At 32.9% G+C, this 27,665-nt stretch overlaps 2 protein-coding genes across 2 annotated transcripts; one reads left to right on the plus strand and one right to left on the minus strand.

Moving 5' to 3' along the window:
* Window positions 1–5,092: 5,092 nt before the first annotated feature.
* On the minus strand, window positions 5,093–7,131 carry LOC132043133 (uncharacterized). The gene is made up of 3 exons (XM_059433615.1): window positions 6,805–7,131; window positions 5,329–6,329; window positions 5,093–5,188 (listed from the first exon to the last, which is right to left on the minus strand). The coding sequence occupies exons 1-3, from the start codon at window positions 6,890–6,892 to the stop codon at window positions 5,099–5,101; spliced, it is 1,179 nt and encodes a 392-aa protein (XP_059289598.1). The 5' UTR covers window positions 6,893–7,131; the 3' UTR covers window positions 5,093–5,098.
* Window positions 7,132–19,157: 12,026 nt separating this feature from the next.
* Window positions 19,158–26,181, plus strand: LOC132043139 (SH3 domain-containing protein 3). Its single transcript, XM_059433628.1, has 10 exons — window positions 19,158–19,386; window positions 20,334–20,456; window positions 22,662–22,731; window positions 22,981–23,126; window positions 24,003–24,104; window positions 24,211–24,408; window positions 24,516–24,578; window positions 24,666–24,770; window positions 25,006–25,080; window positions 25,698–26,181. Exons 1-10 carry the CDS (start codon window positions 19,327–19,329, stop codon window positions 25,815–25,817), a joined length of 1,062 nt encoding a protein of 353 aa, XP_059289611.1. The 5' UTR covers window positions 19,158–19,326; the 3' UTR covers window positions 25,818–26,181.
* Window positions 26,182–27,665: the final 1,484 nt, after the last annotated feature.

Here is a 27,665-nt window from a genome sequence, read left to right on the forward strand (position 1 = left end):
CATATAAGGACTGTCTGCATCAACTAGCACAGATTTTCACAATCCGAAGGACCACACCAAAATATATTACTAGTGTTTAAAAGGCGAGGGCGTAAGACAAGGCGTTTTACATTTGCCTCAGCGAGGCGTAAGCCCCATGGATATTTAATTTTTAGTATTTCATAAAATAATGTAATTACAATAAATATTTTTAAATAAGTACAATTACACAAAAAAAAGAAAAAAAACTGTAAATGAATGATATATATGCTCTTGATCCTCACAATAAAGCTAAATTTAAATATGAGGCTTTAAGTATAAGCACATATACAAAAAATTTAGTGTTGCCTTTTTTTTTTTTTTTTTTTTTCATAATTGTTGTCTTTAGTAACATTAGTATTTATACTAGTGAGGATCAATTCAAGTCAATAAGATATTAGCCATGTGCTTTAAAGACATTACTTAGGATGTTATTGTAAATTTTTTATGTAATAATATGAAGATTTGAGTAGTTTAGTTCAAAGTTTTAAAATATTGCTCTTAAAACATAGTTTTTTTTTTTTAACCAATAAACGGCTTTTGAAAATCAAAGAAAAATATGTTTTGTTATATATATTTTGTAATTCTTTTTACAATCTTCAATATTATCTAAGAGAAACTTAAATCATAAAATTCATCCATAAAAGTTTTTAGGGCCTCAAAAGTTTGGGGGCCTAAAGCAAAAGCTTTACTAGGCTCACCCTCTAGCCACCTCTGCTTACAATTTATAATTATATATAACATAATTTTACAAGTATAAACAATACAATGAAATAAAAGTTATTATGGAATACAAATTAACTCTAACATCTTAACTTTCAAACAATGAAAAAATCACAATTTTTAAAAACAATATTACTATCATACTGTTCATTTTATATCAATAAAATATATCAGTCTTATAATTAAAACGCAACTCCTTCATGAGTAAAATTAAAATTACTTTCAAATAGCGAAATAATAAAGGGAAAACTACGTATATATACATGTTAAGGAGAAATATTTACGAAACGTAACGATAGTTTTCCTTATTTACAAAACATAACGATATATTACAAAACATGACGGATTTTCATATATTTTTCGTTTTTTTATTTTTTTTTTCCAGAAAATATATATATTTTTTATAAAAAAAAATAATTTTTATATATATTTTTTAAATATTAATTTTTTTTTTGCTCAATGGCTTAAAAAATTACCTCATATTTCTATGTATGAAAGTTGTATGAAATGTGTATGTGTGAGCAAAATTTTTAATATAATTTTCATATACAAAATTTTGAGCGAAAACTTTAAGCCTTGAATATTGTATGAAAATTGTTACAATGTTGTTGTAGTTGTATTAATTTTTTAAAAACCTAATATGAAATTTATATACAAACAATGTGAATGAAATTCTAAGTCTTGAGGAAGATATATACACATTTCATACCATTCTCATGCATAAAATTTTAAGCATAATGTTTAAGCCTTGATCAAGATATACACACATTTCATACGTTCTTCATACATAAAATTTGAGCGAACTTTTTAAGCCTTGAGCAAGATATACACATTTCATACACAAAAATTTGAGCGATTATTTTAAGTCTTGAATGTTGTATCAAAGTTATATACAATGTTGTTGTAGTTGTATTAATTTTACAATCTAACATGAACTTTATACATGAAAATGTGAGCGAAATTTTAAGACATGAGCAAGATACAAATTTCATATTGTTTTCATACACACAATTTTGAGCGGATTTTTAAGCCTTGAACGAGATATACACATTTCATACATTTTTCATACAATAAATTTTGAGCAAACTTTTTAAGTCTTGAGCGAGATATACACATTTAAATACAACTTTCATATATAAGTTTTTGAGCAAAAAAAAAAAATATTAATTTTTTTAAAAATAAAAATAAATTTAAAAAAAAATATTTTTTAAAAAAAATAAAAAAATATTTTTTAAAAAAATGATTTTAAAAAAATAAAAAATAATTTAATTTTTTTTTTTTTTTTTTTTAAATATAAAGCATGTTTTGTATAGGATTTGTAATGTTATGTTTTGTAAATATAAAACTATCGTCACGTTTCGTAAATATTTCTCCTTAAGATGTATATATATGTCAAAGACCCAATAATAAAATATGATAATTTTGATACATAGGACAAAAGGCCAATGACAAGCGAAAATGTACAAATTGGCTATGTATTTTTAAAAGTTCTCAAACAGTAAATATGCGACTTATTATTTGAGTTACACACAATCTTTTTATTTATATAGATGAAAAACTATTAAGTATCATTGATTTGTTAAAAAAATCAAGGAATTTAACATATAATTTATGTAAGAACTGTTAAGCGAGGCCCGAACGTTGGGCGTTACGCGTGTTTAGGGCGTACAGTCGGGCGCTTAAGACGTAAACCTCACAGGAACTAAGCCCCGCACGTGAGCCCCGGAGCGTTTTGCCAGTGCCTCACCCAAGGGCGAATCCTCAAACTGCCTTTTAAAATGCTGTATATTACACTACTATTTGGCAGCAAGGTTAGGATCACTAGATTACGAAACAGAAAAATAACCATCACCGATGTCAAACTTAGTGAAAAAAAGTAAAAGGAGTATATTAATAACAAAACTTCGAAGCCGATGAGCAAACCCTAAGGATATAAGTATATGCTGGTGAAGTTTTGATGAATAACAATTCCAAGTATCCTGTGCAATGGAAAAACATAAAAGAGGCTCTTCAAACTCCCTGAGGAGCAGGTACATCACACCAATAGAACATACAAGAAAAGAAACTAAGCACTGCAAAATACCAGGAAAGCAGCTAAGAGACGAGAAGTTCTGAGCTGCTTTTTCGAACTAAACTAGGATTACTGAACATACAAGTTTCTATAACAAGGCACTGAACATACAAGTTTCTATAACAAGGCCCCTTGCATAGACGCTGTTCAAGAACATGACGGCAGTCATTAACTTTTATAACTCCAACTGTTGCTACTCCATTCAACCAGCTTCATGCTCTTATTCTGCATCATAAAAAGGCATTTAATCAGAATTATAATAAGACCACGAATATCGATGCTATATTAAGAGATACAGATCTGTAATTGCCAGATATAGTTGAGAGAGTAAACTCAATCCGACATTTATCAGGTGTTACAGTATGAGTGGAAAAATACATTCACAAAAATAGAAAACATCAGAACAGTAACTCCCAATATCCTTATGCAAGGAGTCTAGAACAAAGAACTTCACGAAGGATGTCACAAGTACATGTATATTCTTTTTTTATTCTCGTGATGCTCAGCCTCACCAGTTGCCATTATCAAGTTAGCTACCCATACCCTTTTCCTCAGAGTAACTGGTAGCTGAAAGATCGTTTGCTATATTTCTTGATGACTTTCTTAAAATTCGAGTAATTTTTCACGCAACTCTCCAGATTATTAGTTTTTGGTCTCGTCATGCAAAAAAGAGAAACAGGATATCCTACTTGACATTACTTCATTGTCTCAGACGTAGCAGTTCATAACCTTTTGTGACAAAGTGGGTTGTTGCTTCATAAAGGCCTCAATATGCTGATTGCTGGAATATTAACCAGCCAACACCTGAAACTGCTACCGGACATGACTATATGTGAATTATACAAAGGTCGTTGGTGCATTCTGCCTGATATCTTAAATTACTCTAACCTGGTGATCCTTATAGCTATTTGATCAAATAAATTGAACGTTTCCGCACATTTAATCCAAAAATCTACCCTTGCTCGTGACCTTTATAACCGTAAACTATTTTTATACCAGCTTCTAGAAGGTATCCCATTTCGCAAACTTTATGACTACATAATTCACCATTGTACTCCTTCAAGCCATCTCTTAGATTTCACTTCATACCGACAGTGAATTTCACCCCATTTGTACCCAAGGTTCAAACACTAACTAAGCAAGATGTGCGTCGTCTAAGATTTCACTGAGAGAGACTTTAGTGAACTGTTCTGCTGAACCGTATGGGTTTTTGCCTACACTTTCTTGCCAATCCGGCTAAGCCCACAAGTTCTACTCCCTCCGTCCTATTATATGTCATGTTGTTTGACTGGCCACGGAATTTAACAGAGAGAAAAAGACTATTGAACCTTTAGTCTAAACAAGCTATAGACATTTGTCTGGCAATAAACTATCTCATTAAGAAAAAATGGAAAGTTTACAGTTAAATTGTTGATAAATATAAAAAGGGGTCATTCTCTTTTGGACAGACCGGAAAGGAAAGAGCGTCATATAAAATGGGATAGAGAGTAATAAAAATCAAAGCCTACAATGATATGCAACAACAACAATCCCTCAATCCCAAACTGGGTGGGATGGCTTAGATGATTCCTCACTATCCATTTGCTCCATATAATCATTCAATTCCAATATTAAAAAAACTTGGGGTTTTCAACAGTAGAAGTTCTCTACAATTTCTACCCACATACACATGTCGAAACAAACAAAAAGACTTTAGCAGACCCTACAAAAATATATCTAAAATGATCCCCCAGCCTCTAGAAAAAGAAAAGAGAATGATCAACACGTGAAGAGAACATGATGATCTCTCATGTCATGGCCATTCCAGAACTTTGACACACTTAAAAGAATACATCAAAAAAGTTTGTAGGATATCTTGAGAACCTTATTAGTTGACTAGTTATTCTGTAGGAACATGAAGTGAAACCATTTGCATTCTAATATATATTATGAAAAAACAAATCAAACCCATTAGTTCAGCATTTACTTCAAGTCTTACATATGTGATAGGTGACATAAATAAGAAAAAATTTAAAAACATTGATGAAAACTGCAATATAAGGACAACAACCAACACTCTTGAAGAAAGAGATTTGTTTGGTACACCAGAACTTGAAGAAAACAATCCTAAATGACAACATAGCAGATCAACCTTGATTTCTGTTTAGCAACACAACGATCATTCAGACACTTGCTCATAGAAAATAGCTGTATACATTTTTGTTCTTCTTGCAAACGAAAGTCAGGTAAAAAGTATATGGTTGAAAAAAAAAAAAAAGAAGAAGAAGGCTGATATCTAACCTCAATTTATCTATTTGATCCAGCAAACAACTCAAACAAGCCGCAGCAACTCTTCCAGGAAGTTGTCTGCACTGGTCGTGGAGACAACGCCGTTAACTGTAAAAATGAAAATAGAATAAATTTACAAGATTTACCGCGTAAACAGGAGCTGCCAGATGTTATTGGGAGCATTCTCTACTAAATGAATCATGCAACTTAAGAGGAAAATAAATAACCTAAGGAGAAAAATAAATAACCTGATGCTCGTGGAGAGCTGGAGAGTCTTTCACATTATCTGCACAAACACCGGCATCAATTTTAGGAGCATTGTGGGGTGCCTCTATTTTGGCTTCATTTTCTGGGGTGGCAGAAGCCTTTGCATCTGTATTTGCTAAAGCATTACCATTCGATACTGCACTAGCTGCTTCATCTCTTTTCTCTGATGCTGTTTCCACCAGAACTTCTGAAACTGTGGCTTTGTCAACTATAGCACCCAAATTTTCCTCGCAATTTTCCACAACAGTATCTGAAGCTGTACCTTTCTCATCCACAACACACAGATTTTCTTCCTCTTTTCCCTTCACCACAGGTTCAACAGTAGATGCCGTCAAATTATCAGCATTTGAAGCACTTGTTGTCACTTGAACTACGTCTTCTGATATTGCAGCCTTATCCAAATTGGATGTAGATGCTGTTCCCACAAGGCTATCCGCAACTTGTGTATCAGGCAAAGATTCATTTTCTTTCACTAATTCAACAACTGGAGCACTCTCTACCACAATATCAACCTTATCAGGCAAAGATTCATTATCTTTAACTAATTCAACAGCTGGAGCACCATCAACCACACTATCATTCTTATCAGCAACAGCATGTTTTTCTACTGAGCTGTTGCTACTACTGCTGCTGCTACTGGAACTCCTTCGCAACCCTCCTGTTTCAGACTCAACAACGGGTTCAACATATTCGACATTTATCTTCTGGCTCTCAGATTCACCTTTAACTTTCAATTCCCTTTCAACCTGAACAGAACCTCCATCTTCATTTCCGACGATCTCCACTTCCGCGCCTTCATTTTTCACCCCATTGAATTCATTCTCATGAATCGACCGATCGTGTGAACCATCCAATTGCTTATACCCCTTTTCTACCTCCCCTTCAGTGAACTGGTTTTGATGATTTTGGTTATCTTGTGATGAAGGGGAACCACCACCCTCACTATCACTCTCTTTATCATCATGTTTCAAATCTTCCTCACCTGCCATAGATCCATCCATAAACATTCAATTCAATACCAAAATGAAGAAACATGTCACAAGTTAGCAAACCCCATCAGCTTTTATGACTCATAAATCAAGATTAACAACTAAAAAGTAAGCAATAATGAAAGTAACATGGGGTTGGTGGGTCATGAATGCTCCCACAAAAAACAATTATGAAACAAACACACCATACAATCATCTATATACACACACAAAAGAAAAAACCAATAACTAACTAAAGTTCAATCAAGAAACATACGGATATGGATAAAAAAATAAAACACAACAGGATAAAGTAAAGCAGACCCACAAAACCCAATTGGATGACAGATCACAATCTTTAAAGTTCTTGAAGATTGAAAAAGAAAAACCCACATGGGTATGTCCAAGATTAATTAACAAAGCATAAAAAATATAAAACAAGAACAGCAAAAACCAGCACAAGTCATTAAAAAGGGTTGAAGTAAGTACCATGAGAGTGAGAAAGAAGAGAGGGTTCTTTTGCTTGTAACTGTTTCTTTTTCTTAGCAGCTTTTCGTTTCTTGGCACCTGATGGCATGTTGGTTTATGATATGCAAAAAAAGAAAATGGGATTTTAGTTTGTCTTTGAAAAAAATGAATTGAGGAATCTTTTTGTGTGTGTGTGTTTCTCTGTAGTAGTAGTGGTAGGTTAGCTTCGTTTTATGGTGGTATTAGGGAAAGTGAGGATTTTGAAATAGGTACCAACAGTAGAGAAGACTAGCAGATTGTGGATGGGGATTGGGTCCCCTGTGTTTATTTGGAAATCAAATGAAGCGTCACTTTGTGTGAGCCTGTAGTGTACTGTATTATATTTCTATTTTTTTTTGGTTATAGACAGATCAGCTTCTTTTTAAATTTTATGACACAAATATTCTAGTTTTTCCTTTCTTTTTTATTCGTCTTTCTGAATTTGTTTTGTCTTTTCTCGTCTGGTGGGTTTATAAGACTATTTTTAATTTGATTCAATGTAATATGGGTTATTATCTTTTCTTTTTCAGTTTTCAAATCTTGTTGACAATTTATCCATTCTTATGTCATGATTTTTGACTAAGAGATTACATAAACAACCTCTTTACCGCATATGGTAGGAGTAAGGTTTGCATAGTATTAACTATTCTTCCCAAACTTTACTTATAGAATTACATTAAATACGTTATTGTTATGTCATAATTTTCTCTTGTGGTGTGTTACTAAATATTTTAAGAGTTTCATTCTATCATTGTCTTATTTTTGCAAATTATTTTAAATTGGTATACTCTTAGTATAATTTCCAAAACCCGATGGTAAATTACTAAAGTTTAGTTTATACTAAGATAAAACACATAAAAAGAAACTTAAATGTCACTACTTATTTTCGTTTCTCAAAATTTGGTGAGATTTGTCACGAGAATATAGACTTGACGCGGTGTAATAATTTGTTTTTAGTAGCACGAGGTAACTGTGTCTTGTTAAATTTTTATTCTTTATGAAGATTATCAATAATTTTGTTTTCAGTATCACGTGGTAATTATGTCTTGTTAAATCTTTATTCTTTATGAAGATCAATTGAGTTTGTCCGCGATGCGAATTCCGTCAATTTGTATTAGATTGTTTGCATTAGATCCTTCCTTTCTTTCTTATTCTCAATTTGTTCTAACAACTTATTTTCAATCACAACCTTATTCACATATAATTACATGCAAAGCAAGTTTAAAATCATCAATATAACTTGCTCTAAGTTTGAGACTTAATTACACATTGTCATTGAGTTACACTAAAGAAGAAAAAGTTTACTTATTCTATGACACATGAAAAAAATTCAAAGTTCTTTTTTTTTTCCTATTTATTATTTATTAACGTGGTAGTACTTTTTAAATGAAAGATGACAAAATTTGGATCCAGAAGTACTTGATAAAGCTATAGTTTGCAATCAACAATCATACGCTTTTCAAATCGAACATGCTCGTTCATGTGATCTTTACCTAAAGTTGTTGCCTTTTGTTTCCTTTTTTTAGGGGAATAAATCAGTTTTCTAATTTTCAAAAATTTCTCATCCTTTTACCATAATGTGACACCACGTGAACTATGACTGCAATTAAGGGTGGGCACGGTACGGTATATATCGATTACCATATTGAAATTGAAATTTTTGATACCGCAGTTTCAATATTATAGTATTTGATATGGTATTTGGTATGCATTTTTGAAAAGCTTGGTATTTAGTACGGTATTCGGTATTGATAGCGAAAATACCGAAATACCGAATACTATACCGAAGTATTCCATATAACTATATATATATATATAAAATACTAACAAATATATAATTAGTATTAGTACAAACTAATTGTTTAGACGTTGGAATTGCTTATACTTTCCTTCGAATATTTTTACATGTGTAAGATGTTAGTATGATATAATTGATCGAAATGCCCTTTTTGTGTACCGAAGTATATATATCTTGACTGAAATGCCCTTTTTGTGTAATTGATTAAGGAAGGACATTGCTTGTTCTTTCTTTTGAATATTTTTACGTGTGTAAGGTGTTAGTATAATATAATTGAGACGTTTCTTGAATAGCCGAAGTCATAATTCTTTATTATATGTATATATGAAAGTCGTAGTGAACAAACTATGGTTACCGAATTGCCGTACCCAAAATACCGAAACCGAACTTAAAACTACTGAACCATACCGAATTAATTTGGTATGATAATGATGTAGTATTTTTAAATACCGAAAATCGAAATTATCAAACCGAAGTTTCAAATACCGTGCCATGCCCACCTCTAACTACAATGGTAAGAAAGAAAAAACTATGGGTGCAAAATAGATGGTATAAGTGTCGAAAAAACTCAATGTATTTAATGCTTCTTTCATAGACGATTTTGATATTCTTTTTAATGAATCTGAATTTGATTTAACTCATCAATGCATGAAATAATATTATTACAATACAATATCAAAGCTTAGGCAAAATACATCAAAACCCCCCTGAACTATACACGAAAAGTCGATATCACACCTAAACTATACGGGCGACCTATTACACACCTGAACATCTAAAAGTGATATTAATACCACCGACAGTGATGTGGCACAAATTATAAAAATAATTGAAAAATAAGCGCGTTTTAATTAAAATTTATTTATTATTTTCTTTTTTTAATTACAAAATATATATTTTTATAATCCCCACCCACCCTATCCCCACCCTTCCACCCGACCCAACCCTCTTCTTCTTCATCCAACCTATGCCACCCTCATCTTCTTCATCCCCCAACCCAACCCGCCACCACCCCACTCCATCTTCATGCCCCTCCCCCTTCTCTTCATTCCCTTTTTTTTTTTTTTATTATTATTCTCTCTCTCTCCGTTCATGCCACCACGCCGCCCCATTGTGGTTTTTTTTTTTTTTTTTTTGAAATTCTTTGAAGGGCGGTTCGTGCAACCCTTCTTGATCCATTTGAAGGCGATTCGTGCAATTTCTTCATTGTTGTTAAACAATGAAGAAAAATTTCCATTTGAAGAGCGGTGCGTGCAATGAAAATTTCCCATTTGAAGGGCGGTTCGTGCAATATCTTCATTGTTGTTAAAAGTTCATTTGAAGGGCAATTCGTGCAATTTCTTCATTGTAGTTACGCATTGTTTCTTAATCTTGGATAAATTTGAGTGTAAGTGGGACGAAAATACTTCGATTTGTTCAATTCTGGTGAAATGGAGAAAAAGAAGACGAAGGATTTTGGGAGTGGCGTTAGAGGAGAAGAAGTCGTGGTGGTGGTGGAATGGGAGTGGAGGAAATGAAGATGAAAAAGGCGGGGGGGGGGCTGTGCTAATGGAGATGAAGTGAAAAAAAACTTTTAAAACTTCATCTCCATGGGAGATGAAGTGAAGAAACAAACAGGGGAAGGCACAGTGAAGAAGACACAATGAAAAGGGAAAAAGTTTTTTAAAACGTGGGGCCCACAAATAAATAAGTAAGAGAAAAAAGCAAATAACGTGTTGCTGACGTGTCGCGCGCGTGTGGAACACCTCCACACGAGACTTATTAAATGTCGGGGGGGGGTAAATAATATCACTTTTTTATATTTCAGGTGTGTAATAGGTCGTTCGTATAGTTTAGGTGTGATATCGACTTTTCGTGTATAGTTCAGGGGGATTTTGATGTATTTTGCCTCAAAACTTACCGTATGATGATAAACAAAATTCGAGAATTGTGGTGGTAAGTTTTCTGATTTCAAAACAAAAGAAATGTACTTTTCTTCTTCTTTTACGAGTCTACAAAACGAAAATATGTAACTGGAAGTAAAAAAAAACATTCTCCATCTCTCAAAGGATAGAGTGGCCCCTTAAAAAAATTTAAGATGACATTTGGATAAACATAAAGGCATATATGGTGACAATTAAGTGAAAATTGATTCCCAAAAAAAAAAAAAAACAAGAAGAAGAGAGTGCTAGAAATAAAATTAGATGTAAAAACAAGAGAAATGAAGAAGACTTTTGTGTGGCAAAAAGCGACAATAGATTGGGACAAATAATGGTGGCCAATTTGACAGCCATACATTTTGTGGGTTCTCATTAGGTTAACTCTTAGTACACTTTCGTTTTCATTTAATATGTATAGTAGTTAACGTACTACTAAAAAGTGTCACTTGTCATGGAATCCTTAAGAGTTAAATTTGTGTTAATATTGCCCAAATATTCGAGGTAAGATTGATTTTATTATTTTTGCAAGTTTTTTTTTTAAAGTACATGCCAATATTCACAACAAATTGAAAAATTATAATACAACAATTTGATAAATAAAACACATAAAATTTCTGTAACTTATATTTTTAAATTAAAATCTGTCTTAAAAAATCATTCCCTCCATTTTTTGGTATTCTATGATATGTCGGCATGTCGCAATGAAATGTTAAAAGTTGACCATATCTAACTCCAACAAATTGGTCAAAGAGTAAACTCGAGGAATAGTATTTATTTGTACGAGATCCTTGCTAGTACTTGGATGTTTAGTCGATCTGCCAATGGTTAACATTTAGATTAACCAGCTACATTCTTTTAAATATTTAGATTTACTAACTGAATCTTGATTATAATAACAAAATCATAGAACCATTGTAGTACTAGAGTTGCGTGGACCATAAGTCGCACATAAGCCACTGTGTCGTATGACCAAAAACCCAACATAAATATGAACGTTTCCCTAGGTAAAATATTCATTTTTGTAGGACTCCTTTTATAGTGATCTAGAGCCCATTTGGATTGGTTTATAAGTTACTTATAAGCTGTTTTTAGCTTTTTTGAGTGTTTGGCTAGCTAGCTTAAAATCATTTTGTGCATAAAATGAGCCCAAAAAAATAATTGGGTCCGTTTGGTTTAGCTTATCTAAAGCAGCTTATAAGCTGAAAACAACTTATAAGCAAAAAAAAATAAGTTAGCCTACCCCAACTTATTTATCTTTTTTGGCTTATAAACTGTTTCCAGCTTATAAGCTGCTTATTTTAAGCTCATCCAAACAGGCTCCTAATCTTGATCTGCAACCACATCGACTCTTGCTTTGCTGGTTAGGTGAGTGCTTCAAGCTCGATTTTTAACACATAATTGGCTAAGTATTTTATTAAAAAATATGAATAGTCAGAATAATTGATTTTGTGTCTATTACTGTTGAGATTGTCCATCCAAATAGCGAGACAAAATAAAATTATTGTTTTTTAATTTTATTTTTTAGGATAAAAAAGGAGATAATAAGCTTGTCAATGTTGAAGCTAAGGGTCTGTTATCATTATTTAGAGCCTGTTTGGAAAGCCACCTGGTAATTGGAATTGGTGTAATTACTACCCTAGTAATTACATAACCTAGTAATTACACAGTATTGTAATTACAATGGCCTGTTTGTTTGACATAATGTAATTACAAGTGTGCTGTTTGGTTGCACAAGTGTAATTACACAGTTGGTTTAATTTAAAAATAAAATTTAATTATAAAAAATTTAAAATTAATATTTAAAAAATATGTGCCTTTATAAATGATATTAAATTAGTTATCTAATAATACATTGCTTCTTGAAAATATGTTAATTAGTAATCATACATTTGTAACTAATATTGTAAAAAAATAATTGATTTATAATTTCAAATTAATAATATTTAAATTTTAATTGATTATAAAACTTAAAAGCATACCTTTTTTGCGAGAACATCACGGGATTGGATCTTTGACAAAAAAAGAATATTTATAAATATAATGCCATAACACTATTCAAATGTTTGACAATAATTCTATCAACTGTAAGTGAAAAATAAACAACATGTAAAGTGAAATAACAAATCAATAGTACTAAAGCAAATATTTTTAAAATCGAAAATATAACCTAAATTCAAAATCCAAAAGAATTTTTTTTAACATAATACTCTTATGTCAAATTCCAACGTTACATAAGTATTTTCAACGTAACATAAGTAAATACTCCTATAATTCAAAAGAAAGGGAAAATATAAGTCTATAACCTCATTCAAAATGAAATTCTATTTTAATAACGTCACTTATTATATGCCAAGTTTGTTAATGACTCATTCTTTCTAATATTAAGAGATGTAGTTTCAAAAATTAGAATATTAACACGGTTATGCTAAATGAATAAAATAAAAAACTAAAAAAAATTCGAGCAATTACATGGAACCACAAGAAGTAAAGGCTGGGAATGAGAAGAAAGGAAATGAAATATAAATTCTATACAAAGAAAAATATATTTTGAAAAATACAAATAATTTAAAAGTAAAAATAAAAAAGAAATTAAATAATAGAAATAAAAAAGAAATTAGAAAAGAAAAGAAATTAAAATAAAATTAAAAAGAAATTAAATATTAGAAATAAAAAAATAAACTAAAAAAGAAAAGAAATTAAAATAAAATTAAAAAGTAACCCTATAATTACAGGGTGTAATTACACCCAATTCTCAGCCCCTCCTTGAGAATTGGAGAGTGTAATTACACCCTCTCAATTACACCCAATTCCTACCTAACTGTGTAATTACCTGGTCAAACAAACAGGCCAAACTATGTAATTACACCCAATTCCAATTACCTGGGTGGCTTTCCAAACAGGTCCTTAATAAAAATGACTTGACGATATGTTAACTTTATGGGTTTTTTACTACATAAATTTAGGGATTATATAATAAAACAAAAAATAGAGAGATCATCTCTCAAAAAGAGATGTAACTTCGTTTTTCTAAGCAATAAGAATCTGAACATTATAGAAAAAATAATTTTCTTATTTAAGGCATTGATTGTATAGTGGATCAATTCTTGTGGAATGACATTTTCATTATCCATAAATGGTGACAAATTATTCAGTTCATCTTATCGAAATGATAGATATGAAATTCACCCTTTTTTTAGATTAGAAAAATGGATAAGTAACATAACTTACAGTGGTGATATGCGAATTACTATTTATTAATGCTCGAACGCTCAAAACGTATCATGTATATATATAATACATTAATTCAATATAACTCTTTATTTTTCGATTCTTATACAACAATTTTCCTTAATGTTGCTCACTTATGAATGTTTTGTAATACTTCCTTAATAAAGCTTCAGAGTACCGGTTCTCAACAAGATATATAAATTAGAGATAATGAACAAAAACACATTTCAAGTATAAACTTTTTTTTATTATCCTACCTGAACTATCAGGTGTGAGAGTTTCCTACCTAAATTATCACTAATTAGTTTACAAAACACACTTCAACTATCAATTGTAAGAGTTTCCTACCTAAACTATTAACAACTAGTTTGCAAAACACACCTCAAAACTGATAGTTGAGGTGTACTTTGCAAACTAGTGGGTGATAATTTAGGTAGGAAAAGTGAACAAGTGATAGTTGAAGTGTGTTTTGCAAACTAGTTCGTGATAGTTCAGGTAGGAAACTAAAAAAAAAGGTGATACTTGAGGTGTGTTTTTTACCCTTAACCCTATGAATTATAATATTGTACCAATTGCTACATACATAAGATGCCGGTAATCTTGCTCTTTCTTGTGACTTCAACTATATACAGTAGGGAAAAGGTTCAAAAATAACCCTCTACTTTGGAAAAAAGGCTAAAAATATCCTCCGAACTTATTTTGGGTCAAAAATATCCCTCTCATCCTTAAAGTTTTCAAATATACCCATGTCTTGATGGAAATTATATCCTAAAATAACCTGAAATAATTTTTTAAACCCGTTTCATCATTTAAACCCGACCCAACTAAATAATAACCCATAAGATCATCTTATTCCCCCAATTCCCTCAAACTTCAAACCTACGTATTGGGGGAATAAAGGGGATCTTATGGGTTATTATTTAGTTGGATCGGGATTTAAATGATAGAGGGGGTTTAAAAAATGATTTCGGGTTATTTTGGGAGAATTTCCGTCAAGACATTTATGATATTGAAAAACTTTAAGATGTGAGGATATTTTTGACCTAAAAATAAATTTGAAGGATATTTTTAGTCCTTTTTTCAAAGTAGAGGGGTATTTTTGACCCTTTTCCCTATATAGTACTACTATAGATTACTAGCAATATTAGGTTTTGTGACTTTAAGAACTATGTTGAATGATTATAAAAAGTGCATAGTCAATTGTGTGTTTGTGCTCTGTTTGTTTGAATTGCTTCTGTAATATATATATATATATATATATATATATATATATATATATATATATATATATATTGTAAAAATAATTCAAACAAAAGGGGGACTTTTTTAAAAGGTTAAAAAACTCAAACTTTACAAAATTTCAAAGGGACACATACACCATCTGTGTCCATTTTCAAATTGGGAAGATGCCCTTTTCCCCACTTTCTTCCCTGTTTTGTCACGTGGTTAGATCTAATGGGCATTAGGCCACAAATTTCAAACATAAAAATTAAGTGTAACAGACATTTCCTCGAATCGGAATCAAAAATCTCAGTATGAATCAAATTTAGATTCAAATTCACCCGAGTCTTTATTTTCTTCTTTTTTCTTTTCTTTTCTGAACTAGCTAGGCAAATCTTGCTTTCTATAAAATCACAATGACCAAAAGACAAAATTCAATACCACCTTCCGGTGAGACATATTTGGAATTTAAATTTTATGAATTCAATTTTTAAGTTTTTTAAAGTTGAATCCATTGTTATTTTAAAATAATGCACGGTTTCATTTGCAATTTATTTTTAGTGAATTTCTTAAATATAAATTTTTGTTATGCGATGAAAATAGCGGATTCAAATAAACTCGATGCTGCAATACTACATCTGCCTCCGAAGGTTCACTAACCCCAGCCCCTTAGTTATATATAGGCTTAATGCATATGCACCCCCCTAACTTGTTCCTTTTTCTCATTTTGCAAGACCTTAACTAAGTCATTGCCCTATCAACCCCTAAACTTGGCACTCAAGGTTTATCAAACACAATCCGACTTACATAAAGATATATGGTAAGTTTCATTTTTTTTACTCAAGTATGGTTGGCACAAGACTCTACAAATCACAATTACTTGAAATTAAAACTAAAAATAACTGAAAATCAAAACATATTTTATAAAGAGAATCAAGAATTCACATATGAATACATCATCAACATAGCATTATCTTTATCAACATAGTCAAATTCCATACATACATTAGCTTAAATTTCAAGGATACATCATGTGAGATGCTATGTAAGTCGGATTGTGTTTGATAGACACACTTGAAGTCAAGTTCAGAGGTTTAATAGGAACAACACTTAATTGAGGTGTCAAAATGGAAAAAAAGGGTAAGTTTAGAAGACCGCATATGCATTAAACCTTATATATATATATATGTGTGTGTGAGAGAAAAAATTTACTATAATTTTCTGATGAAGATAGATTCAATTGATCATCTTTGGACCAACGTGAATCTGGCACTGAGTCGGGGGGTTCGGTGGAGGGACAAAGTATAAATACGTTATGTGGCAAATTAATGGAAATGTGGATCTTGATTGATAACAAAGGGAGGAGTCCCTTTCAGAGTGCATAGGTATATCAAACACAAATGCTAAAAATTGAAGAAGGTGGCATTTATTGATAATTATAAATATAAATTATTCTTCATGGCTAAGGATACAGGTGGGTAAAATATGTGGGCAGGAGAAGTTCGAATTAAATAAGCAAGTTGGGACTCTTTGTCATATGACTTTGATTACTTTCTTTACTATATTTGACCAGAAGACAAATCTAGCGATTCAACAACCCCAATTTATTTGTCCAAGAGAAATGAAATCCTAGCTTCTTTATTTTTATTTTGAAGTGTTTAGTGCTTTTTATTTTTATTTTTAATTCCCATTAACTAAAGAAAACTTATGTTACATTCCATGTGATTTTTTTCTTTTCTTAAAATTGCTTAAAAATAATAATTCATCTTTTTAGGAACACTGATACCTCAGTAAGGAGATGCCAGAGGTTGATGGTGATATATTTGAGGAGAGGTATAAGTAGATCGAGGAAGAACTGGGAAGAGGTGATGCCCCAGACATATCTTCAGCTCATCGAGGTATAGCAGAGCATGGAGGTCGAGGATTAGGGTAGACAGCTAGTAAGTAGTAGAGCGTTTGCCCTCGCAGGGTTATATAGCCTGGAGCATTTATATGTTCCCTTACCACTATTATTACTATTATGCTAGCATTATCTTATGCTTCAATTTTATTACTACTGTTATTTCTTTTACTTTGGTTATCTTTAATATTTATAATGTCGGCACTTTGCTTTTTTCAATATTTCCATCATATCTATTTACTCTTGCATTTCTTTCAAATCATTTATGAAAAATGATTTTCTTGAGCTGATAGTTTGCTGGAAATAACCTCTCTACCTCACAAAGGTAGAGGTTTGGTCTACGCACACCACATTCTTTTCAGACCGCAATTGTGAGACTATATTGGGTACGTTATTGTTGTTGAAATACTTCGAGTAAATTCTTTGACTTTAAATTTCTCATATTACTATTGATGACATGCTTTTTAGCCACAGAAATGTCATGACATATTTAAAACTTCAAATTACAAATAATCTTTTCTTTTTAAAAAATGGGTATATGTTTAATAATGTCACGTAGAAGAAAACATATGAAGTACGAATATTGCGTCTGATGCAAAACACAATGAAAATACATGTTTACCCTTCTAAAAAGACTAGCTTCGTGTAGGATTTGTTTGAATGCCAATTGTTGTTTGAACTTATATAGCATGACCCCTACATGCATCTTTTTTCCGAACACATTGATTAAATCAATCATCGTATTAGCAGACATTTTTCAAATTATGTAATCATCAACTATTGACATTGGTAAGTGATTCAATTATTAACTGCCTCAATCGGACATAAAATTGATGGAATTCAGATGCATCTTCTTACATTTTCCCCTTTTCCCTTTGTTCCAAGCCCAACCTGTTCTTGATCAACAATATGAACCAAAAGGCCAAAACATATAGGTGCAAGTTAGATGATTAATTTCTTGCACAGCTTCTATAATAGTAATGATGAAACACAGAGTGTTGTTTGATCATGCCTAGTGTAGTCTGCAATAGGACGCATTTGGATGAGTACTGCAAAGCATGAGGGAATATTATAATTGGATTTAACGTATGCAAATGAGATGATACCTTGGCCATTTATGCAATTTTTATTTTTTTTAACCATGGTAAAATATGAATCTCGTGAATCTTTCGCATCTCTTCTCATAAGCTGGCTTGGGCCATGATATGGCGTGCAAGAGGTCTTTAAAAATTAGGCTTGGGCCATCAGCTGGTTATGGGAACCAAATCATAACGTATGTTATATGTACAAGGTTTGGAAAATTTTGGTCCAGTGGTGGCTTTTGGACCTGAACATGGGCAATTCGCACGATTGTCCTTGTTCGGGGGTGGTCTTTAACTTTTGGCCCTCAAATTGCTACTCTTTAATTTTTTCCTTTCGTCTAAAATATCTCAAAGTTTTGAGTTCGAACCTCAGGTCAGTTAAAAAATAATAATAATAATAATAATAAATTCGCAACGCAAAATTTCGTAGCAAAATTAAGCCTATTCGGGCTAACTTTTGTAGAATTCAAGCAGAGTTATAAAAAAAAAAAACAAAAAATTTTTGTCTTGCAAAATTTCTCAAGGCAAACTTCTGCTTTAAGGCATAATTTTCACGAACCTTTGCCTGGAGAAATTATATTCTTTTTACTGAGCGGGGATTCAAATTCGGAATCTCGAGATATTTTCGATCATTTTTTTAAGTAAAGGCTAAAAATTAAAGACCAGCGCCTTTGAAGTACAATCCGTGCCAAAAAAAATGGATGACATACCTTATAAGAGCTTTTTTGAAGCCCAATTCAACCTTTTAAGAAAGAAAGAATTATCTTTGAATTTTTGGTATTTTATGATAATTTGAGATGAGAATCTTTTGAAAACAACTTCTCTAACTTTGTGAGGTGAAATAAGGATAGGTTTGTGTAAAACCCCATTTATAGAATTATAGCGGGTATTTTGTTGTTCATTTTTTTTAATATATTATTTGTGTTATTATAAAAATAAAAAATTTAGAGTTTAATAGTTTCTAAATATAGTAAGTGCGAATATCTTTTAAAAAAGAGAATGCCAAGAAAATTGTCATATAAACTGGAATAGAGAATACACACTTTTTTCACAGATTTAAATTATATACATATATTGATAGTTTAACTTTTATACCTTCATTTAATTTAACATGTTTATTTTTTGCTTGTTATTAATACTATTAAAATTTATCATTCTTCTTATGTGACCTGATTGCATCAAATTCTAACTCTATCTTTTATGGACTCGGTAAAAAGAAAAGAGTAGAAGAAATGCAATTCAATTAAAGCTGCTTTCAACTTTCAAGAATCAATCTTTCATTGAAGAGCAGTAGTAGAAGAGCTTTGCCAGATCAGATATAGGAAGCAACAAATCTATTCCAAAAATTGCAAAAACATGGATGCTTTAAGGAAACAAGCTAGCAAGCTAAGAGAACAAGTCGCCAAACAACAACAGGTCCATCTTTCTTGATCCAATTTTCTTGTTTGGGGCACCATAAAAATGTATCCTTTACGTGTTTCTTCTTGTGGGTTATCTTAATTTATAGCGATTTATCTACTAGAACTGTAAAACGGGAAAAATTTCAATTTTTGGTTGATACAAGCTAATTGTGTAATAGCAAAGTCAATTTGGATTCATCATCTTTTTTTTCTTCATTCCCAAATTGGTCTACTTTTGAGTTTATGAGTTTAATGTGCGAATGAATACTTGAATTCTGGAGAATCATTGTATAACAGTAATTCACTTCTAAGGAAATGATAAAGAAGTGAAGTTTTGATGAGAGTGAGGGAAGATTTTAAGCTTTATGAATTTCTATGCTTGTTAGATTTTTCTTTTCAGTTTATCTTCAATTGAATGTGTTGTGAAAAGGTGCATTTTCAGATTTTATTCTCCTGTTTTCTTTTGATCTCTAACTGAATAAAATGTGCTTACTTTGTGGTTTGAAATTGGTATGGTAATACAAAATGGTGCAAAGCAGCATAGGCGGATCCAGGATTTGAAGTTTATGGGGTTCTGTATTGTAGCCCTGGAAGTTACTGGGCTCTAAAGTTATACTTTGTATATATTAAATTATTTTTTAAGACAACTACTGGTTTGAGCTAAAGGTACTGTGTTCTGCCAAACCTGTGTCGTAATAGCATCTTCATTTGTCTGAAAGATGAAGGAGGAAAAGTTATCCTGTATCCTAAGATTGAAACGTTACTAGTAAAACAGAAAAAGAAAGTAAAAAAAAAAAAAAGCAACAATGATGAAAACAGAAAACCCCCACTTTCTCAAGAATTCAATTGAGTAATTGACTTTTGAGAGATGGCACAAATTGTTTCTTTTCACAGTAAGTGTTTACTTTTATAGTGTCATATATTGATTCTTACTTGCTAGTTATATCGATTCTTAAACTTCAGGCAGTCATCAAGCAGTTCAGTGCAACTGGTTATGAAAGTTCAGATGTTATCGTCATTGATGAGGTAGAGATGCAATTACATCACCAACTGGACAAGTTGTATAAGTCTACCCGTGAAAAAAGGGTAAGGATTCTGTCACATAATGTGAATAAAAGCCTGTTCGGTGACTACAGTTCTTTCTCGATATGGTATATTGGAACATTTGATGTTCAGTCATTTACTTTCTAACTGTGAAATTTACTACAGTATATTCCTGACTGCAATTTAATTACTGGCAGAAAACAACTGCTCATATATTCTTTTAGCATGTATTAGCTACTTAAAAGATTTAGTCGTTATCAAAGGCCTTCACTTTGCTCTTCCTGCTTCTTGCTAATAGTTGACAATCCAAAAAGGTGAGTGATTTAGCTAAATATAATTCTTTTACTGGGAGGTAGAGCCTTATTTGGCCTTTAGTTAAGGTCTGACTTACAAAGGGAAGACGCCGAAATTTGAAGCGAGATCGCAATTTTTGTGCATTTGACTTGGTAATAGTTGTTGATATGTAGACCTGCAAGGGTGGCTCAGTTGATTGAGCATGGGACTTTCATAATGGAGGTTTTAGGTTGGAAATCCCCGGCCTAAGACAGCAGGGGATTTGCCTTCTGGGTTGAGCTCGTCGCACGGGGCTTGCCTAGTGCGGGTTATCTCTCCTGTATGGTTTGCGACCTATTGCACAGGAGCTGGGTTTACCCTGTGCACACCCAAAGCGTAGCGGCTGCGGGTTCCCATGTCATCAAAAAAAATAGTTGTTGATATGTAACGATGTAATGGGAAGTCAAGAAAAACTTAGTTGTTTCTTCATGTTCTATTATTAATAAGTAGTTGAGGGGAGGAAGCTTCCATATATTTTGAAGGGATGCAAATGGGACGTGAAGATTCTTGAGTCCGAATATAGATAGTTTTGGAGATGTTTTTCTTGAGTCCGAATATAGATAGTCCGAATATAGATGGTTTTGTTATGTTGAAAGTTCAGAGAATATATTCAGCTTCACAGCATGTCTAGATCTATTAAATTTAGTTAGGTCATTGGAGAATGTTTCATATTGTTCTGTAGTACACTGTAAAATATTTCGTATCTAATGGTAGTGTATTTACCTACAAATTATAGAAATAAGAATAACTACTTACCATGTTGTAGGATAAAGATTACAGGTAACCTTGTTTCCTACAAGGAATTAAAAATATCTATCATTGATTCTGCATCATCTATATAGTTCTCTTTACACCAGAGTTGAATAGACAAAGAACAATTCAGCTTAATTCTTTGAATAGGACTACCTTTGTCCTCAAAAGACCTAAGATTTCTTTTTGTCCACACATATAGTCTTTAAAGGCAAAACACCGCTAAAGTACAGTTAGTTGGGCTAACTTGATAGATGATTGCGGTTGAGAAAAATTCCCCTATGTTTATAATTTTGATACCGTCTTGGGTGGTTACTAAGATTCTTTGATCTATAAAAAGATGAACAAGATCGGGCATCGACTAAATACAGTACACAACCAAACATAAAAATCTAAGTCACTCGAGAAAAATAACTGAGGGTGTGGTTGGGGTCCACGAGTGAAAGTTAGGTGCTAAGTGTTATGTTCAAGTAATTATTTGTTTGATATCCGCTTCAGTGCTACATGGTCTGAAGATTCTGAACTAAATGGTCGTCTCTGCTGTGATTCTTCGCTGGCTTACATTTTTGCCGGCTAAGCCTGAGATTTGACCTAGCTGAGCTGATCATAATGTCGTTCAGCTCGGCTTATTGATATGCATTCACTTTTATGAATTAGCTTGACTCTGACCTATTTTAAGCTATTCTTAGCTGGCTTGGTTAGTCTTCTCCGACTACTATAATTTATTCTTGGCTTGTTAAGATGCACTTAATCTTCTTCTTAGGCTAGTTGAGCATAATGATGCCGAGCTTGCTTGTTGTATCAACTCGAGCTATTCAGCATGGCTTGTCCACATGCATTCATTTTTCTAATTCTTTTTGCGCTTGACCTATTTTAAGATACTTCTATACACGCTTGACTTGCCATTTGTGTCTTGCTTTTGTTGTTGTTGGTGGTGGAAAATATGTTATTTTACCTTCCAAGGTGCTTTGCTGAATGCACAAGACAATGTGTATGTATGAACAAGATAAATGTCATGCTAGCGGAGATCATTTCATTCCTATATCTTGTCTTTTGTAGTTGTGGATCCAGGACTTGGAAATTCACTGCTTAATTCTGATCTGAACTCACTTTGTGTTTCTTTTTCTGTCTGAAGTTAGTTTCTCTGTTTATATCATTTTGCAGGATTTCCAGAAAGAGATTGTTAAGGCAGCTGAAACATTTACAGCTATAGGATACAAGCATATAGAAGCAGGTAACACTTTTGAAGGCCTATTTTCTCTATATATAGATTTTACCCGCAAATGAAACTTTGTTGTAGTCATGGTTCCCTGGCCTCGTTGGATAAACTAATGAGTTTGTCTGCTGCTACTTCTAAAACATTCTCATCCTTCTCTCTCCCATTTTGTGGGATCGAGACATGTTTTTTTTTTTTTCCTTTTCTTTTTATTTTCTTTTTAGTTTTTATATTTCAGCTTATTTGGTGGAAGTTTATGGTAGCCAGGAACTAAATTATCAGAAGATTGCGGCAAATATGGAGTCGAAAATCCCAATGACGAGGTGTTAGCGAAGGCTGCTTCTATTTATGGTGATGCTCGTAAGCATGCAGAGAAGGAGGTTGAAGATCTAAACAAACTGTTCTTTAGTCAGGTCGGTAAAATGTGCATGTAATATGAAGTATGAAAGATTATCAGGTGTATGTCAAAGAAAACTAATTAGAAGCAAGATATAGTGTCTTATTTGTTTGTTAGAGTTGCATGAGCTAGATAAAAGGTTTTCCTCTGGGCCTAAAAGTCAGTGGATTGCTGGATCAATGCAGTAGTTTAGTCCCAGCTTAGCCTAAGATCATGCTGTCCTCACACAGATAGGCTTATAGCTACATTTTGTGGGAAAGACTTCTAATGGGACTGTGAAGACAAAGAAACCAATGATGACAGTCTTAGGTTCTGGTGCTGGTAGCAAGTGACAAATGCATAAAGAAATTGCTGAAACAGTTCCCTTGAAAAACTAAATGATAATCATTTTCCTCTCCAGTTTTCTCCTTGACACACATGGCAAGAAAGACGTCACTTCCCTGCCCCCTTCTTGTTCTTGGAGTTTTTCGCTTTACTGGTTTCTGGATGATTTTCTGTGAGCACATGCTTCAGTTGCAAAAGGAAAAAGTAATATCCTCTTCCTCAACCAAAAAGAAGGATAAATAACATATGTAAAGAATCATGGTACTGGCCTTTTTTGTCACATAAAACATAATTTTGGCGATATTTCACTACCTTCTTTTTCACTTTTCTTTCTGTTATTTGTGATGAATTTAGCTCTTATAAGGCTTTAACTGGTGTTATGTCCTGAACCTACATTTAGGGTAACTGGCTTATTCCTTTTTAAGATACTTCACATTTAGTTGTTGATGAGACATGAAACTTTGTACTGTATACCTGCATGCAATACTTCATAGTGCAGCCTTACGGTAGCAGACTATCATAGTGCAGCCTTACGGTAGCAGACTATAATGGGCTTTTCTATTTCCAGGTACTAGAACCATTGAGAGCTATGGTAGCTGGTTCTCCCTTAGAGGATGCTCGTCATCTTGCTCAGCGCTACAGTAAAATGAGGCAAGAGGCAGAGATACAGGTTACTGTAACGATTAATCCTGTTCCTAAAGACTGTTATGATAAATGTCTTATCGTACTATTTTGCGCTGTCATCACATCCTTATTATTGAATACAAAGTAAGCAGGCAGCCGAAGTTTCTAGAAGACAAGCTCGGGTGAGGGAAGCTCCCATCCCAGAGAATGTGGCAAAGCTGCACGCAGCAGAAGCTAAAATGCATGAAATGAAAGCCAACATGGCAGTACTAGGTAAAGAAGCAGCTGCAGCATTAGCTGCTGTAGAATCGCAGCAGGAGAGGCTTACATTTCAGAGGCTTGTCGCAATGGTATGTATTGTATGCTGGTGCATGTGTGCTTCTCATGGAGTTGATACTTATTCTTTTGCATGGGTAACCATTTTCAAACTGGTGAAAGTGAGTATAATCATCTGCAGGTTGAAGCAGAAAAGCTTTATCATGAGAGAGTTGCTGTTATTTTGGGTAATATTGAAGCTGAGGTGAGTGTTTTTCCTTTCTTATTTCTCCAGAGCTATGCTTTACACCTAGCTAATTTTTTCTTACTTGACAATTTGCAATCTGTACAGATAGTTTCTGAAAAACAGCGAAAAGAGGCTGCTCCTCCTGTAGCCACACTTCCTGTAAACCCTCCGACCCACATGCCTGAGAAAACAAAATACTTTTTGGCTGAGGTAACCTCTGCTTAACAACAGTTTTCATAATCTTAATTGCAGAATGGTTTATTTATTATACAATTTGAAAGAAACCTATGAGGAAAAGCTGATTGAGAATGAGCATGTATTGCTGGTCAGAGTACTTTTAAACTGTGTGGCTCTGAGACAGTCTTATCAGTGTAGTTCTTACCGTTTTATTAATGAGTTTAAGTATTTAATGAAGCATGGTAATAATTTTGTCTCTGTCACACAGGCTATTCATTCTTTTGAAGCTGAATCAGAAAAGGAGCTAAGCTTGTCTGTGGGTGATTATGTTGTTGTTCGTAAGGTTGTTTATATGATTCTAAAATTCTGCCCCTTATTCTTTTGGACCCTCTCTCTTAAGATAATAACATATTGCTTGAAGTTTGACATAAACTCACATGTATATCTGCTGGAGCATCATTCCTTCTCTATATCTTAAAAGCCCCTTTAAAGTCCTAAGCCTTTTCATAGATACCAGTAAAGATGGTTGCTGTCACTACTCACTAGTCTTCCTTATAAAGTTCTATCTTCCAATTTATCTGAGAAATGAATTTAATATATGCCCAACTTTCCACTTTAAACCTGCCCCCTCTTGCGGTCCTTCCCACTTTAAATTGGCCCTCTCCACCAAAAAGAAAAAAGAAGGAAGTAAAAGTTAGAAAAATGTGAACAAAATAAAGAATACTCTATAAATGAACAAGGAAAATGACACAGCCGTAACTCTCATGTTCCATGTGTCATTTTTATTGTTCTTCTCAAAACTTGTAGAGGCAATAAAACTACGATCTTTCATAGATGTACACGATATGTTCAATGAAACACTGTAGAGTCCAATAGAAGAAACCGTGGTTACTTCTTCAACCTTTATATCGATGTTGAATTGAAGAGTGTCTCTCTTTTCCAATTTAATGTTACGTTCAGGTGACTCAATCAGGGTGGTCAGAAGGAGAATGTCAAGGCAAGGCAGGTTGGTTTCCATCTGAGTACGTGGAGAAACGACAAAGAGTACCTACTTCTAATGGAGCAACTGAAGTTTACTGAGACTTCGTCTTTTCTTGCTGCTGGTATTTGACTGAAGTTTACTGAGACATGGTGTTTTTGGCTGCTGCTATTTGTTAACCTGTTCCCAGTTCATCCATTTGTTCATGCAAGAGCATAGAGTTAAGTGTGTAATATATTCATATCAGTTCCTTCAGGGATATACTGGATAGAAAAGATTATTCTTTTGGTCTTTTCCTTTCCCCCCTTTGTTTTTTCCGCGGGCATAGCTGATTGGATGATTGCTGAAATACAGCGAGTTAGTATCCTTCCCCTCTACCTGGGAACGAAAATGGGGCTGTGTAATTTTGTTTTTGAACAAGATAGTTGTGAAATTGTGAATTATGAAAGAAACATTTTTTATTTATTACTGAGGTCAACAGAACACTAAACAAATGGTAAAAATCACATATATATATATGCATTGCACGGAACAAATGCAGCAAATGCTTTCAGTGACATCGAACATGAAACAAGAGGCCCACAGACAGCATTCAACGGATCATAGTTTTATGGCATATAGTCAAAACTCTCTATAATTGTCATTCGTTATAATAAAGATTTCACTATAACAGTCTAACTTTTTCCGGAACCGATTTTTCATGTTATATTTTACTTCTCTATAACAACATTTTACCTGTAACAGAATGACATTATTATAGCAGTACACTCTTTGTAAAATTACCTTTCTATAACAGCCATACTCAAATATTGTCTAATAACATTTTGTAAAAATGTATTATGTATAAAAATAAAATATTAAAATATTTATGATAATCATCATTAATGTCATGCGCATAGAAAATTTCAATAAACATCGGATGCAGAAGGTGACAATGAAAGTGTTGATGAAGAGCCTCAACCTACCGCTACTTGGAATGAGATAGATCAGTCAACTGTTGAGCTCCTTTTGCTAAAAGTTTGGACAAAATTCTTTGTCAATTGAAGCGTTATATTATTAATAAGAGAATGAAATTTACGAAACAACCTAGCTACAATTGTAGAACTCTTACGTCAACCTTGAAATATTTAAATTATCAATTAATTTTAAATGCATATGTTCCTTAGATTTTATTACTTTATTGGTATAGTACAACTAGTTATGGATTTATTTAGTAATTTATTAGTCTTTTTAATTTTTAATTATTGAGGTATAAAATCAATTGAGATTTTAAAATTAACAAGTACATTGTTTTCGTTTATAACCTAAAAAGTATAGAGAAAATAGTTGTTTGCGTACTTTTGCTTATAACAACAAAATGAGATCTAAACATCAAATGACAGTATACATACATAACAGCACCTCACTATAACAGCCATGGAATTCCCGGACAAACGCTGCCATTATAGAGAGGTTTGACTGTAGTACATAAATAGGCCGGTTAACTTGGCCTCAATTGACAAGTATGCCCTCCAACTTTAGGTGTGCACAAGTAGGCACCTCAACTTGTATAAAGTTGAACATGTAAACACAAATGTTGACGTGACATTGACTTGGCACTAACGTGGCCCTTCAAAATTTATGTGCCACGTCAGTATCTGTGTTTACATGTTCAATTTTGTACAAGTTGAGGTGCCTCGTTGTGCACACGTAAAGTTGGAGGGCATACTTGCTAGCTGAGGCCAAGTATAAGGGTCTGTTTATGTATTATGCCTAGTTTTATTTGTTCAGATGCACATAGTTGTAACTTCAGGGTCGCATTTTAGAAAGAAAATAATATTGGTTTCAGTGTCCAACTATTTTTGGTTAAGTTAGTTGGATAAAGGGGCGAAAAATAATTGGTAACAAGTACCAACCATAGGGGTGAAATTTGATACATACCACATGTTTAGCTCAAACCCGAAACCTCT

The sequence above is a fragment of the Lycium ferocissimum genome, chromosome 2, assembly GCF_029784015.1.
Source record: "Lycium ferocissimum isolate CSIRO_LF1 chromosome 2, AGI_CSIRO_Lferr_CH_V1, whole genome shotgun sequence".
Taxonomy (NCBI): Eukaryota; Viridiplantae; Streptophyta; class Magnoliopsida; order Solanales; family Solanaceae; genus Lycium; species Lycium ferocissimum.

Excerpts from the sequence above, each read along its gene's own strand:
- LOC132043133 (XM_059433615.1), bottom strand. The coding sequence starts at position 6,892 with ATGCCATCAGGTGCCAAGAAACGAAAAGCTGCTAAGAAAAAGAAACAG. Across the intron at positions 6,330-6,804 it reads TCTTCTTTCTCACTCTCATG|GTGAGGAAGATTTGAAACAT; the intron begins GTACTTACTTCA and ends GATCTATGGCAG. Across the intron at positions 5,189-5,328 it reads CAGCTCTCCACGAGCATCAG|TTAACGGCGTTGTCTCCACG; the intron begins GTTATTTATTTT and ends TCATTTTTACAG.
- LOC132043139 (XM_059433628.1), top strand. The coding sequence starts at position 19,327 with ATGGATGCTTTAAGGAAACAAGCTAGCAAGCTAAGAGAACAAGTCGCC. Across the intron at positions 20,457-22,661 it reads AGTCTACCCGTGAAAAAAGG|GATTTCCAGAAAGAGATTGT; the intron begins GTAAGGATTCTG and ends ATCATTTTGCAG. Across the intron at positions 24,579-24,665 it reads TGGGTAATATTGAAGCTGAG|ATAGTTTCTGAAAAACAGCG; the intron begins GTGAGTGTTTTT and ends CAATCTGTACAG.